At 62.0% G+C, this 15,005-nt stretch overlaps 1 protein-coding gene across 11 annotated transcripts; it reads right to left on the bottom strand.

Moving 5' to 3' along the window:
* Positions 1-320: 320 nt before the first annotated feature.
* On the bottom strand, positions 321-13,881 carry MDFI (MyoD family inhibitor). Of its 11 annotated transcripts, none has more exons than XM_008262729.4 (5): positions 13,863-13,881; positions 11,928-12,014; positions 5,527-5,709; positions 3,226-3,450; positions 321-1,149 (listed from the first exon to the last, which is right to left on the bottom strand). In XM_008262729.4, exons 2-5 carry the CDS (start codon positions 12,001-12,003, stop codon positions 893-895), a joined length of 741 nt encoding a protein of 246 aa, XP_008260951.1. In that variant the 5' UTR covers positions 12,004-12,014; positions 13,863-13,881; the 3' UTR covers positions 321-892. The 11 variants fall into 11 exon arrangements, with proteins under 11 accessions (XP_008260951.1, XP_017200271.1, XP_008260952.1 ...); XM_017344782.3 differs by having other exon boundaries at positions 5,527-5,704; positions 13,863-13,879; XM_008262730.4 differs by lacking the exon at positions 13,863-13,881 and adding an exon at positions 13,540-13,789 and having other exon boundaries at positions 5,527-5,704.
* Positions 13,882-15,005: the final 1,124 nt, after the last annotated feature.

Consider the following 15,005-nt stretch of genomic DNA (forward strand, 5'->3'; position numbering starts at 1 on the left):
GGCCTGGGGAAAGCTGGAGCCAGCAGGAGATTAATTAATCGAAACCTGAGCACATCTGTTGTTAATTAATTCCAAGCCAGGGTTAACTCTTCGCTCTCTGGGCTCCCCTCCCTTTGGTGGAACAAGAGTGTCCGGGAGCAGGTACCCTGTACCTTCCCTTGGGGAGAGCAGACTGGGCAGAGCAGGGCGGTGCTGCTCTCTGGGGTAGGGAAAGCTGCAGAAGGGACCCCAGTGGGAGGTCTTGGCTCTTGGGGTGCCCTTCGGGAGTGTCTGCTCTGAGAGAGAGGGGTGGTCCCTGATGATTTCCCGTGACTCCTGGAGGAATCTGAGATGACAATCTTTATTTACAGACCCTCCCACTCCCCCCTCCCCCTTCCAGTCATTCCCCTAGTGTCCCCCCTCCCGCCCCAGCCCAGCCCAGCCCAGCCTGTGCCCAGCCCTGGCCTCTGCTCACTGCATGGGCTAGGCCCCTGCAGGAGCCCAGGAGAGGAGGCGGGGAGGGCCCTTTCTGAGGGCTGGGTGGGTGGGTGTCTCTTCACATTTTGCTCTCCTCCAAGCCTGGGGCAGCAGCCGGGAGCCGGGGAGCAGTAGAGACGGTGCACACCTCTCCGCTTCTCGGCGCCCCCTAACTTTCACAGTGTTCTGCAGCCCTGGCGGCTGGTCCCAGATCGTCACACCCCCTCCCACCCACCCCACCAGGTCCTTCTGGCCCTGGTGACCCGGCCAGGCTGCTGGGCTTCTCTGCTGTGTGGGCCGGGCCTCTCGGAGCACTTCCCCACCCCCACCCCCCACCGTTCTCACCGGGACTGGGGTCCTGCGCGGGGGCCCTGGGTGGGTGGGTGGGTGGGAGGGGAAGCGGGCGTGGGGAGGTGGCTGCTGGAGCTTGTGCGGGTCAGGAGGAGAAGCAGAGCCCGCAGCACTCCATGCAGATCTCCAGGCAGTCGGCGGACTCGCAGCAGGCGTCCAGGATGCCGCAGTCCAGGTCGCAGGGCAGGTCGCAGTCGGCGCACTCCCCGGAGCCGCAGCAGCAGCAGCAGAGGCACGAGTCCTCGGAGCTGCAGGAGCCGCACGTGGCGCAGTCCAGGACAATGTTGCACAGCGTCAGGAACTCGCAGAACAGGCAGGACAGGATGCAGTGGACGCAGCAGTCTGCAGCCGGGCAGGTGGAGGGCACAGGGTGACACAGGCGCGTGGGAGACCGGCGACAGCAGCCACACGCGGGCGCGGAGCGCCCACGGTGCGTCCCTCCTGCCTGCCAGGTGCTCGCCACTCACTGGGCACAAGCAACTGCCCACGGCTCCACGGAGCCACCTCCCTGCTTATTTACGTAGCAATCACGGGAGGGATGGTGTGTGGTGTGTTCCAGGCACCGTTCCCAGCGCTGGGCAAGAGCTGACCTCGCTGAAACTCTGGGAGGTGGGGGCTATGATCAGCCTCACCCCCCAGGTGAAGAAAAGGAGGCAGCAGAAATCACTTAAAAGCACGAGGGGTCTTCCAAAAGTTCGTGGGAAACGCACGTGTGAAAAAACTACTCGTGCGTGTTTTTTGCATCCACAGAAACCCATCCTGTAATTTCCCCTGGAACCTCCCGAAGGCCCCTCATGCACCGGGAACCCTTCCACTCTGCTCGGCTGGCCTGCGCGCGAGGCCACCGCAGCAGCCTCCCGGGCGCCCGTTCCCTGCCCCGACACAGCGGCCAGCGGGCTCCTTCAGCACCGACCCTCGGCTGCTGCCCCTCTTCTGTCCAGGCCCCTCCCCCGGCCCCACCGCCCTGGGAGGAGAAGCCGGGCCCTCAGTGTCTTCCCCACGGCGCTCCCCCGCCCCCTGGCCCCACAGGCCCCTCTCCCACTGGAACTCATCTCACCGCAGATCTGCGCGGTCAGCTCACACCCTTCCCCCTTCTTGGTCCAAATGTCACTCTCAAGGAGGTCTCCCTCAGCCCCCATTCAGTGCAGCAAGCCCCTCCCCACCCCAGCGCCCCCATGCCCACGTGGGAGACCTGGATGAAATTCAAGGCTCCTGGCTTCAGCTGGGCCCAGCCCCAGCCCCAGCTGTTGCGGCTGCTGGGAGAGTGAACCAGCAAATGGAAGATGGATTCTCTCTTTCCCTCTCGATGTCTCTCCCTCTCTGTAACTCTGCCTTTCAAGTGAACAAATCTTTTTTAAAAAATTGGTAATGCACGAATGTGTGAACCCGCCCTTGGGCTCCCAGCTGAGCAGTGGTGGGAGCCCGTCTCAGGAGGCTGGCTGCAGAACCCACGCTCTGGACCCCTCGGGGTGCTGCTGGGTGCTGAGCAACCATCCTGGGCCAGGCCACAGGACATAGCAAGGCTGCCCGCCCTCAGTCTGCAGTGGAGGTCTGACCCTGTCTTCCTGTATGACAAGGTCTTGCACTTTCAGATGTGAAAATAATGGGGTTGCCACCTTGTTTCAAAGCCTTCACTGGGGGCCAGTGCTGTGGCATAGCGGGTAAAGCCACCACTTGCAGTGCCGGCATCCCATATGGGAGCTGGTTCGAGTCCCGGCTGCTCCACTTCCGATCCAACTCTCTGCTATGGCCTGGGAAAGCAGTAGAAGATGGTCCAAGTCCTTGGGCCCCTGCAGCTATGTGGGAGACCCAGAAGAAGCTCCTGGCTCCTGGCTTTGGTCTGGCCGTTGCAGCCATCTGGGGAGTGAACCAGCGGGTGGAAGACCTCTCTCTCCCTCTCTCTGTAACTCTGCCTTTCAAATAAACAAATAAATCTTAAAACAAAAACAGGCCAGTGCCGCGGCTCACTAGGCTAATCCTCTGCCTTGTGACGCCGGCACACCGGGTTCTAGTCCCGGTCGGGGCACCGGATTCTGTCCCGGTTGCCCCTCTTCCAGGCCAGCTCTCTGCTGTGGCCCGGGAGTGCAGTGGAGGATGGCCCAAGTGCTTGGGCCCTGCACCCGCATGGGACACCAGGAGAAGCACCTGGCTCCTGCCATCAGATCAAGTGCGGTGCGCTGGCCACCCATTGGAGGGTGAACCAACGGCAAAGGAAGACCTTTCTCTCTGTTTCTCTCTCTCACTGTCCACTCTGCCTGTCAAAAACCAAAAAACAAAAAAACAAAACAAACAAAAACAAAAACTCTCCAGAGACTGGGAGGCCTGCCAGCCTGCGTCTCTAACTACAACCCAGCCGAGATGCCAGCCCGGCGCGTGGACCGCACTTTGAGAAGCTCAGCTGTGGGGTGGGGGGCTTACCTTCCTGTGCCTGGAGGGGGATCTGGGAGGCGGCCGGTCTGCTGCTGCCCTTGCTCTTCTTGCTGCCCTGGCTGGCCAGAGATGGGTGCGTCTGCAACTTCCGATGGGTCTTGGGGCCACCCAGGGCACCATTCCCCGCCCGCCTAGCGCCGCCCAGCTCCGAGGAGTGGCCAGAGCCATTAGGCAGTAGTGGGGTGCAGCCCAAGGGGTTCCCCTGAGGCTGGCCTGGAGAGATGAAAGAAAGGGTGATGTGTTCTATTCTTAGATGCACCACGGGGCACCCGGTTAGATGTATCTTCTGCAGACAGGGAAACTGAGGCTCAGGGGGCAGAACTGGCTATCCCAGAACCACACTGTGGAAGAGCTGCAGAGTTCAGCCTGGCCAGTCCTGTGCTCATTCCAGAAAAGGGAGGTGCACAGCAGGGGCGGGGGGCTCAGGGCCTCGGCCCCCACCGTCTCACCCCACACGAAACCTACTTTCCTGCCGTGAGGTCCTGGACGCTGACAAGAGCAGCAGCGGCCGTCCGGCTGAGCTGGGGCAGGCAGCGCCGAAGCAGTTAACCTCGCCCCGGCCTCTGCCAAGCCCCCAGCTGTTTTTGCCCTTGCTGTGCTGGGTGATTTATTGGAAACATCTGTTTGGAGATGCACGCCTGGCCCTGGAATCCAGGGGCTCCGCACAGCAGCCCCTCGAGCTCCTGCTGCCGCCTCCTGAACCCTCCCTCCTGTTCTCTCGCTGCAGGGCCTTGAGGTCTGGGCGAGGAGGGAGTGATGGGAAGAGGGGGGCTGGCGGGGAGACTCCGGGGGGCCAGGAGCCCCCGTGGCCTGAGCTTCAACTCGAGCACCAGGGTGCAAGGAGGCTGACCCTGGAGAGCCCGCCCCACGCCCGATGCTTCCCACACCTCGGCTGGGTCCCGAGAGACAGCGCAGGCGTGTGGGAGGCGGCTGGTGGTGAGAGTGCCACAGAGCTCTTCTTGGCCCCATTGTACAGATGACAAAACTGAGGCCCAGGAAGGGTAAAACTTGCCAAAGGTCTCCCAGTTAGGAAGGGGTGGAGGGGGACCGTGGACATGGGAGAAAGGAGAGGAGGACAGGATGGAGTCTGGGTCCCTGAGATGCTCCGTGCCGGCAGCCTCTGGCAGCAGGTGTGGCTGAGGCCAGCATCCTTGTAAACAGGGCAAGGCCATGGGAAGTGGCCAGGCCTGAGTCATCCTGGCCACATGGAGGGGGTCGGGCAGAGTCCTTGGCCAGCTCCGGTGCCCCTTGCCCTGCTCCCTAACCACGGGCACAGTGGCCAGAGCGGGCGGGAGTGCGTGGTGGGCTGAGGGCCCTGGGAGGCTCAGGCAGACAGACAGAGCTTGCCTGTGGCCTTGGCCATGGGGGTGGGGGTGGGAGCTGAGTCACAGAGCAAACACTCGGGGCCCAGAGACACAGGAGTGTCTGTCCCATTCCCAGCCAGGCCTCCTCCTCCATGGCCACTGCATTGACCTCTTTCTCTCAATTCTGCTGGTGGGTGTGTCTGCAAGAGGCCAAGGGCAGCGTGCTAGCAGGATTTAGTAACCCTCGACTTCCAGGGAGTCCAGCTTAGCCCCAGATGCCCTGGCCAAGGCGGCTCCCTGCTCAGCTGTGCCAGCTGGGCAGGCAGGCACAGGAAGGAGCACCAGACTGGCAGCCCTGAGTTCTCCAGTGTGTGACCAGGGCGAGCTGCTTTCTCTGTGCCTCAGTGTGCTCATCTGTGAAATGGGCTTGGCCATGGCTGTTCTGCTGCCTGGCTGCAGGCTGATTTAGAGAGCAATGAGCTCATCCAGGGAAAGTAAAGATGTGTCTATAGCTATTATGCCATGATCCAGGCTGCTTCTTCCCTTTCTCCTAAGGGGAAAGGTGGACCATGCACTCTCTCCTAGGACTTCCCGGATACCTGGAAGGCTTGGAAAATGGAGCTGAATTGTGCTTTCTCTCCGGTGAAAGTGTGGGCTCCTCTCCTTCCTTGTTACCTGGGAGCCCTGGAAAGATGGGGCTGCAGAGGGCTCCCTGCACCCCTCCCCAGGACCCCCAGCTCTCCCTCAAGGCACAGGGGCTCTCTCCCCAGAGCCTCGTGCTTTGATCTGAGCCACGGTGCCTGGAGCCTGTCACTCCTCACTGACGCCAGCAAGCGCAGTGACAGCGCTGTGCATCTTTCCACTGCTCCCGCTGCCACCCTCACGGGGCAGGCCAGGTCGGGGGCAACTGTTGTACTTTGCCAGCCCATCTGAGTTGGGCAATCCCTGCGCATTGCCACCCCAGTCCCTTCCACCCAGGACTCACATGTCACAGCTTCTGTGGGGACATCGAGGTCAGTGCTGTCCAGGGCCGGAGGGTCCCCAGGGCCATTGTCTTGGGGCATAGGGGGTGCTGCCTCCTCCAGGGACCCCTCCTCTGGCGCTGCCTCCACCGGGTGAGCAGATCCTGTTACTACCTCCAGCCCAGGCAGGAGGGACAGCGTCTGGGCTAGGGAGAAAGCAGACGACTGAGGCACATTTCCCAGTGTCCCCCCATTTGCCTAGCCCCATCCCAGCATGCCCAGCAAACCCAGCGGGCTCTTTGTATCAGGAATCCAGCCCTTAACCTGTCTGGCCGCAGTGTCAGACTTCAAAAGGCCACAACCTGCCAAGGAGCAGGTGTGTGTGTGCGCGCATAGCTGTGTGTGCGGTGTTAGGGAAGAAGCAGGGACGAAGGGAAGTGAGGAGAGCAGGCAGGAGCACTGCAGGAGAGAACAGACGGTGGTCAGTGATGACGAGATAGAGACAGGCCCCGAGAGGGATGGGGAGAGTTAGAAACGAGGGAGATAGAGCACGGAAAGGCAGGAGATTGGGCACGGAAGGCGAGAGCCACGGAGATCCTGTGACAGCCAGCCTGGGACACAGGCAGACTCAGCAACAGGGTGACCGCCGCCAGTGATGCACAGACAGACAGGGCAGGGTGGAGGCAGAGACAGGGAAGCGAGCGCGATGCGGAAAGCACAGGGAGATAGACAGCGAGGAACTGGGTCAGAGCGAGAGGGCGACGGCCAGAGGCGCAGTCAGAGGGACCTGCCGGGAGGAGCAGGGAGGCGCCCCGGGCAGGCAGACAGACAAGGAGCTGGCCCAGCAGGGCCGGGGAGAGGCAAACCGCAGCCTCATGTAATTACAGGGGCTGTGCCCATGGTGGGCGGGAGGCAGAAATGGAGCCACCTTCAAACCCACAACTCCCAGGGCAGCAGCACCAGGGCCCCTGGGTCCAGGAGTAGGCGCTGGGGGGCAGGGGGGCGGAAGGGGCCTGAGCTCCCACACCCGCAGCCACTGGGCACGGGAAGGCCTGGGAGTGCAGCCAGGGGTCACGGGCCAGGGCCCAGGCTGTGGCCATTGCAGGCTGCAGGGAAGGAGGCTCGGCTCGGGGCTTGGGTCCCCAGGTCCAGCTCTGCACCATGACCCCCTACATGCGTGCTACCATGGCTGCAGCCCTGACTGAGGGTCCCGCCACTCCCACCTGGTGCAGCGGGAGAGACCTGAGGGATGAGTCTCAAGAACCAAGCCCTGGTTTTACCAGCTGCTGGCTCGGGGCTCAAGGGGGATTCCAAGGCCTATTCCTGGGGCTCCAGAGAGCAAAGAAAGTGCCAGCACTGTCCTGGCATGCAGGGGCCAGTTTCTGACCCATCCCCACTCACCCCTCCCCCTTCCTCCCTGGCTTCACATTAGGCACCAAGGGCCTGGCACCATGTGAAGCACTGCGTGTGTCAGAGTGACAAAGACCAGGTCTCTGCCTCCGGAGGTCTCAGCCAGCCTTGGGGGCCGAAACTTCAGCTGAGGGTCAGGAGTCACAGCGAGGACACCCACAGTGCTGTGTAAGCAGAGCAGATGGGCACCCAAGCCGGTGCACACGTGCATGCGTGTGCGTGCGTGTGTGTGGCTGGGAGGCTTCCTGGAGAAGGCAATGCCCATGCTGAGTCTCAGGCAAGCATCAGCCAAGAAGGAGCATTTTGAGAAGGGCAGCAGGAGGCAAGACCCCGGAGCGAGCAGCTGGAACACAGACAAGGGGGCCGCTGGCTGGTACGATAGGACAGCTGGGGCGTGGCAGGTCTTGGGGTCACCTCCCGGGCCTTCTCCTGTGGTCACCGGAGTACAGGGGGTGACACCATCAGTCTCAGAGTCAAGTCTTCTCTCCTGGCCCCCAGGGTTAGAGAGGGAAGAAGGCGAGCAGGAGGGGTTAAGCTTTAAGAAGAGTGGAGGGGTCAGAGCTGAGGCGTAGCAGGTTAACGCTCTGGCCTGAAGTGCTGGCGTCCTCTATGGGCACTGATTCTAGTCCCGGCTGCTCCTCTTCTGATCCAGCTCTCTGCTATGGCCTGGGAAATCAGTAGAAGATGGCCCAAGTCCTTGGGCCCCTGCACCCACATGGGAGACCTGGAAGAAGCTCCTGGCTTTGGATTGGCACAGCTCCGGTTGTTGTGGCCAATTGGGGAGTGAACCATCAGATGGAAGACCTCTCTCTCTTGCTCTGCCTCTTCTCTCTCTGTGTAACTCTGACTTTCAACTAAAGAAATCTTTAAAAACAAAAAAGTGGAGCCCCATCTCTTCCAATGACTTCCTCACCCAATGTCCATGCCCTGGACCGTCTTTCCTCGAGCCTCAAGAAATTAGAGAGAGGCCAGACCAAGACCCAAGGAGGGCCCCGAGGAAAAGTAAGGAAGCAAAGAAAACCAAGTCCAGCACGGAGGGCCAGCCAGCCCAGGGCAGAAGAGGGGGCTGTGCCACGGGTTCAGAGAGGCGAGAAAGGCGCAGTGAGTGCACGTGCCACCTGCTGGTGTCCAGGCTGGGAAGCCCAGGGATGGCTGGCACCGAGAAGGGAGGTGCAATGGTAGGATGATCTGTTCTGCAGACTCTGTCCCAGAGGCCCAAACACTAGGCCTCAACAAACAAGCACAAGGCTCTCGCTTGGAGCCCGTGGAGCCAGGCCCTGGGGGAAGCCTGGTTTTCCTTTGTGTGATCTACAGAGACCATATCCAGCCTTGGAGCGAGAACATCCCTAAACACAAACTCCTGGAGGGTGGAAGTGTGCCGTGGGCTGCAGGGAAGGGGGTGGCAGCAGAGGACAAGAAGGGCCTTGGTGTGGACCTGCCAGCAGGGTTGGGGTAGGGGCTAAGGTCCCCATTGGAGCCTTGTCCCCCTGTGCCATCCCTCACTCAGCTGCACACCTGCTCATCTTTCTGTGGTGCCAGTCACGCTGGTGGCATCTCTGAGCAGAAGCCACCAGGCCTGTGTCCCTCCTGTCAAGGGTCCCCACCCAAAGAGGAACATATGGAAAAACCAGCAGCCCCTTGGCTTCCTTCCACATATTTCCATTCCAAGGAATAAGGCTCAGGTCAATATCCTGAGTTTTGAAAACTCCTGAGGGTGGATGGTCCTGTTTAAATCCATAAACCCAGAGCAGAGCAACGGGTTAAGCCGCTGCGTGCAATGCCAGCATCCCATATGGGAACGCTGGCTCCGGTCCCTGCTGCTCCGTTTCTGATCCAGCTCCCTGCTACTGTACCTAGGAAGGAAGCAGGGATGGCAGAAGTACCTGGGCCACTACCACCCACATGGGAGACCTGGATGGAGTTCCAAGCTCCCGACTTCAGCTTGGCCAGCCTAGGCCGTTGCGGTCATCTGGGGAGTGAACCAGCAGATGGAAGCTCTCTCTCTCTCTCTCCTTCCCTGTCACCCTGCCTTTCAAATAAATAGATCTTTTAAAAAGTAAAACCCCTAAGCCCAAGCAGGAAGGCTGTGAGAGACTCACACTGCCATAAGAGACCCTGTGGGCCCCCTCCGCCTGCTGGCCACCAAGTCGGGGGCTGGTTCTGGACCAGGTGAGCCGGGACCTCTTCCGAGTGGGAAGGGTTCTCTCCAGGTGCACCCAGTACCCATGGAGGTTCTAAGAAGATCCCTGGCTGGTGTGGGGAGAGGTCCTTGTTCCAGGGCTCCAAAGCCTGGTTCCCCCAAGTGCAGCCGCCCCTTCACTGTCTTTGTGGATAGCAGGTCTGGGCTTTGCCCGTTTCTGGGCAGAGAGAGGGCCAGGACCTCGTCTGGTCAGAGAGTGGTGGCCGGAACCCCACTTTTCAGTCTCTCCTTGGCCTGGCGTTCAAGGCCTCCAATGACATTTTCAATCTAATCAGTGTACAAGGGTCCTGTGCCCCAGGCAGACTGATCTCTCTGTGGCCCTGGGCCATGGCCAGCCCTTTCTGAGCAGTCCGCCTATGCTGGTATGGTTCCTCTTGACCAGAAGGTTCTACTCTTCCCTTCTCCCACTCTCCATACTCCGTCCATCCACCCTGACCCAGTGTGACCTTGACCTCTTCCTCCAGAAAGCCTTCCCTGGCCCCAGAGCCGGCAGTCCCTACTCCAAGTAGCCCAGATGCCGAGAACTCAGTGCCCAGTGTCTCCTCTTAATTATACCTTGGTCGGGAACCACTCCTGGGGTAGGGTCAGCATTCACTGGCCTCCCCAAAGTCTGCCCTAGGGTGAGTACTGAGTTCTAGAATTGAGAATGCACCAGGCCAGTGGAAGGAGAGAGAAAGAGAAAGAGAAAGTTGGGGATAAGAGGGGCATCTGGCCCTGAACCCCAAGAAGGCTGGAGGATACGGACTCCTTTGATGCACACATAGTTAAATGTGAAGCCACTGGTCACAGTCCAGGCTGCTAGGGTGAGCACTGGGGAGGGCCTGAGCTGGCCCCTAAGGTTGGATCAAGTTAGTTTTGAGTCCGAAGGCTCTAATTCCCTAGGAAATTCAATTTAGAACCATGCACAGGAATGTGACGCCCTAGCACTGAGCAGAAACCTGCCTGTGGGTTAGGGAGCCGACCTCTTGGGGTGCTCAGAGCTGGGTGAGGAGGACGCCCCTGGGGGAGCCGAGGGTGTGGGGTCTGGCCACCTGCCCCAACCAGAGCTGCCCCGAGTTCCCCTGTGCCCTATCTGCATCTTGGGTGACAGAGGGAGGGAGCCAGCTTGTCCCTGTCCTGCCAGCAGGGCTCCTGGCTGCAGCGCCGCGGCCTTGCTGTCTGTCAGCGCTCAGGAGCGTGGGGCACTCTGGCCTGGGACGCAGGCGTCTGTGGGGTTTTGGCTGGGTCTCTTGCGGTTTCGGCTTCCTGGGCAGCAGGCTCATTCTCCCAAGGCGGCGGCACAGCATGGCCTCCAGTTATGAAAGCCGCATTGTATGGCCCAGCCCAGGCTGGGGAAGGGGCTTGCGGGGGCACTGGGGGAACTCAGGTTTCAGCTCAGGGCTCAACCTTCCCAGCGTCCCACCCTGGCCCCTGGCACTTGGCCGGAGCAGGTTTCACACACACACACACACACGCGTGCGCGCACACACACACACTACTGCTGCTGCTGGTGAAGAGAATGGGAGAGAGGAAGAAGGCGATTTGGAAGGAGGTAGCACAGAAAATGGGAAAAAGAAAGCAGGCGAAAGTGGGGGAGGGGAGGGAGGCAGGAGCTGGGGGAGAGAGGACTGGAGAGAGTCCAGCAGCCACCTGGGAGGCTCAGAGTAAAAGCTCTCCAGCCCCTGGCCCAGCTCTCTCTCCTGGCTGAAGGAGTCGGGATCTTGGCAGATCAGATTCCCCAGAGGTGCTTGCTCGAGGTCCCACAGGGAGAAGAGACATGAAGGGTTCTCCAGACAGGCTGCAGACACTCTGTCTCCCCCGTGGGCTGGCTGCTGGCCCTCACTCTGGTTTAGCAGCCCCGTCAGCTATACGGGGGAGCTAACTGGGGCCTCTCCCCACAGGTGCGCCAGCCTCTGTGGACACACGTGCAGCCGGAGGCCAGCCAGGGCAGGGGACCTGTCCAAGACAGGTAGGGTCAGCAGGGCCAGGAGCAGACCTGCTGTTTTCTGAGAAGCGAGAGGAGAGACGGGAGAGTCCTGGGCTGGGTGGAAGGCAGGCAAAGAAGTGGAGTAACCTCCAGGAGGGATTCCAGTCGTGGAATGTGCACGGGGCCACTTCTCCCCACCCTGCCTCCACCGTGTGCCCCAGCCGGGGCCTCTCTGTAGAGGGCCCAGCCCCTACCCCAGGCCCCTCCGGGTGTGGCAAACCTTTCCTGGGAGGACCCCGCCCAACCTTGCAAGGCGGGGGCAGGAGACACTTGGGTGGTGTGTGTGTGTGTGTGTGTGTGTGTGTGTGTGTGCAGGCTCTTAGCCTGCAGGGTAGGGGCCCCGGGACTGCGGGCCAGGAGGGCAGGAAGGCGAGAAAGATGAGCAGGCAAGGGCAGGAGGGCTGGTGCTGAGGCGGCTCAAGGCAGACAAAAGTTTTCGGGAAGCGCTGGGCCCTGGTTGGGCAGGGGGAAGGGACGGAGAGACTCAGACACCCCCACCCCCGCCTGCGGCCCCCGTAAATATTTACACACTGGGCAGAAACGGCTGGGACGCAGATCCCAGACGGACAGACGGACTCGCGGTGTGTGTGTGTCTGGAGCTGGGGGTGGGGGAGTTGGACCGACTTGGCGCAGCCGCCGCCTCGTTCTGGCCCTGCCCCCTCACCCCAGCCTTCCCCTGGCAGTGGACCCGGATCCCGGGACCCAGACTTCTCGCCCCCACCCCTACCCAAGCTCCCCAGAGCAATGCCCCCACAGCTCAAGGCGGAAGGGGGAGACCTCCTAACCATCCGTCCCCAGCCCCCACTCCTCCGCCCCCGCCCAGCTTCGCGCCCCATTCCCGGTCCTACCTGGGTCAGGGGCTGCGCTGGGGGCTCCATGGGGCGCGTCGCAGAGAGAGAGGCGCCGGTCGCTCACCTGGGACATCGGCCCGGAACCTGCGGGAAACAGGGCTCAGCGGGCAAGGCCGACCTTCCCCGCGCGAACGGGGCAAAGCGGGACTAGATAGGGCGATCCCTCCGCACGCGCGCCTCCCCCAGTCCCGCGCGGCCACCGATTCGACCCACTCGTGGCCGCTGCGCGCTACTTGATCGCCCGGCCCGGATCAGCGCGCGCCTCCTGCCATGCGCGCCTGGAGCGGGCGCCCCAGCCGAGGGGCCACTGGGCTCCGCGGTGCTCGTCCGGCGCCCCCTCCCCTCTCACTCGCTCCTCTCTCCCATTTCCGCGCCAGCTCGTGCGGCTCTCCCCCTTCCTCCTCCCTTCTCTCCCTCCAGCCCCTCGCTCCACCCCTGCTCGCCGCTCCCCTCCCCCGGTCCCTGGCCCACCCTCTCCCCGCCCCCTCCTAGCCTTCCCAGCGCCCCTCCCCTCCCCCGCGCGGGGCTCGGCTCTGCCCGGGCCGGACACGTCCGTCCGCGGGGCGCCCGCGGCCTGAGCCCCCACAGGAAGCTGGCTCGGCGCGTTTCCTCCGCGCTCTCCCAGCGGGGGCCCAGTCGCCCCAGACCCTAATCTCCCGAGACCCAGAACTCCGCAGGCTGCACAGAGGAGAGAGCCGTTTTCATTCCGTCCTAAACTCCGTAAAAGTTTGAGCAAAGTTAGGAGAGAGAAAGAGAGCGAGCGCGAGGGAACACTACCGCACGCCTCGGCATAATTGCAGCCCCCGAGCCGGGCCCCAGAGCTGGGGGCGATCAAGTTTCTCAGGCGCCCTTGGTCCGCCCCCCACCCCCACCCCCACCCCCGGCCCGCCCAGGTTCTCAGCCGGGGGCCGGGGCTCGGGGCTCGGGGCTCACGGACTGGCGTCCTGCCGGTCCGCGGCTGTCCTTCGGGGCATCCGCGTGGTGACGACACAGCCTCCCCTGCCCTGGAGCAGCCCCGAGCACCCTCCCCTCCGCCCCGTCCCTACCAGCCGTGCGTGGGAATTTGTGTCAGAAAAACCAACTTTTGGAGGCGAAGAGTCCGCTCGGAACTCAGCGCTTCTTGGGGCTGCGGGCTGGAGCCGAGGCCTTCCAGGACCGGCGCTCGTGCAGGCAGGGGAGGGAGGGCGCACATCTGGAATTGTGAGCTGCGGGCAGGCGGGAGCTGCCAGGCAGCGTGAGGGGCGTCCGGGGACCCTTTGCGTGACCCCGAGGCCCAGCCCCCGGGGTGGGGGAGGGCATGGAGCCGGGGCCGGCAGGCGGGGCTGAGCTGCCCGTGGGGTGATCCTCAGGTGGGGCGGCCCGCCCGCCTCACAGCGTCCCAGCCACACCTGGCCTGGCCGCCCAGGAGCCGCGTCTGGACTCCCCACAGGAGGGCCAGTGAGCAATTAAGGAGGCGGCGGCGGCGCCAGGCCTTCTCTCCGGCTCCCGCGTTCCAGCCCCGGCAGGAAGCGGGAAGCCGGCGCCCGGTGCGGGGCGCGGGCTTCTCCTGGATCTCCCCTTCCTCTCCTTCCCCTCCCAGCCCCGCCAAGTCCTTGCGGTTGCTACTTACGGCGCTCGCGGGTCCTCGGGGCGCCGTCGGGGCCAAGACCGGCGCGGCCCCCACGGCGCCGGCAGCGCTGTCGCCACCTCGGCCACGTCCCCGCGATGGGCCCGGGTGGCCACGGCCGGGAGCGAGGTGGGGCGGGCCGGGAGGAGGGGGTTCCGCCCCCTCCCCCCCAGGAACCTGGCTGGGCGCCGCGGGAGCCGGCCGGGATCTGGCTGCCGTCTGGGAGCTCGGGAGAGCGGGGCGTACTCCCCCTTCTTGGCACGGGCTGAGTCACCGGGACGCGCCCGCGCCGGCGCTTGGCGGTTGCTGCATTCTTACCGGCTTACCTGGGCCTGCGGGCCGGGCCTCACCCGCCTCCAGGGGCAGCTGTCCTTTCTGGAGGGCCCCTTCGCCAGCCCCAGACCTCAGCGCTGCCCCTCTGCCCTTGGTTTCCCTAAACTCTGGAACCAGCCCAGCCCTGGAGCCTCACTGTGGTTACAGTTCCAAGTCGCCTGCTGGATCTCAAATGCGCTCTGAATGTGGCAGGCGCTGATGTGCGCTTTGTCGCAAAAGTAAAGCCTGCTTTCCCTTGGGTCCCACAGGCTCCCTGCACAGGGGTGTTCCTGTGTGCCTGGGACTCAGCACGCTGAAGGTGCATGCGCTTTGTGTATGGAAAGTATACTTGAGGTTTAAAATCTCAATATGCATTAAGATTGACACTCCAGGATAGAACACTGCAGGGTGATGGACCCTAGCATGGGACCCCAGTTGAGATGCCAACACCGCCCTCTGCCATGGTATCTTTAGGGATAAGCATTGGGGATCTGCACTATAACCCAAGACCTTTGTCACCAGCTCTGTAAGTAAGTGAGACACTCACCTGGGCTGCAAGATTAGGGAGTGCCAAGAGAAGTCTCATTGAAAATGATTTATTTATGTGTATTTATTTGACACACACACACACACAGAGAACTCTCATCTACTGGTTCACTCCCCAAATACCTGCAACAGCTAAATCCAAGCTGGGAGCTGAGAACTCCCCCAGGGTCTCCCACATAGGGCAACAGGGACCCAACCATTGAGCCCTCACCTGCTGCCTCCCAGGGTGCACATTAGCAGGAAGCTAGAGTCAGGAGCAGAGCCAGGACTGAAATACCAAGCATTCTGACATGGAATGTGGGTGTTCCAACCAGTGTCTTAACCACCAGGTCCAACTCCCAGCGCCGTAAATCATATTTTAAGGCGGTGTTTTTACAAACCAACCGGGCAAACTATGGCTCCGTGGGTCAGCTGCCCGAGTCTGTGGAGTTTTATTGGAGCCAGCGCCGAGCTGGCTAGTGAAGCTAAGAGACACGATGATGCAAATCCAACGTTGTCTCCTGTCTGTCTTTAAAATGTTGGCATTTGGTTCCTTGTGAACTTTTGTGCGTTGATTTTGATTTTTAGATAGAAAAAATACTATTTATGCTAATTACTTAGTGTTTCTTAAG

The sequence above is a fragment of the Oryctolagus cuniculus genome, chromosome 5, assembly GCF_964237555.1.
Source record: "Oryctolagus cuniculus chromosome 5, mOryCun1.1, whole genome shotgun sequence".
In the NCBI taxonomy this organism is placed as follows: Eukaryota; Metazoa; Chordata; class Mammalia; order Lagomorpha; family Leporidae; genus Oryctolagus; species Oryctolagus cuniculus.

Bases quoted from the DNA above. Each gene is read 5' to 3' on its own strand.
- MDFI (XM_008262729.4), bottom strand. From the start codon at position 12,003: ATGTCCCAGGTGAGCGACCGGCGCCTCTCTCTCTGCGACGCGCCCCAT. The intron at 5,710-11,927 runs GTAGGACCGGGA...CTTTCTCCCTAG, and splicing joins CAGCGCAGCCCCTGACCCAG to CCCAGACGCTGTCCCTCCTG. The intron at 1,150-3,225 runs GTAAGCCCCCCA...GCCCGGCTGCAG, and splicing joins CCCCCTCCAGGCACAGGAAG to ACTGCTGCGTCCACTGCATC.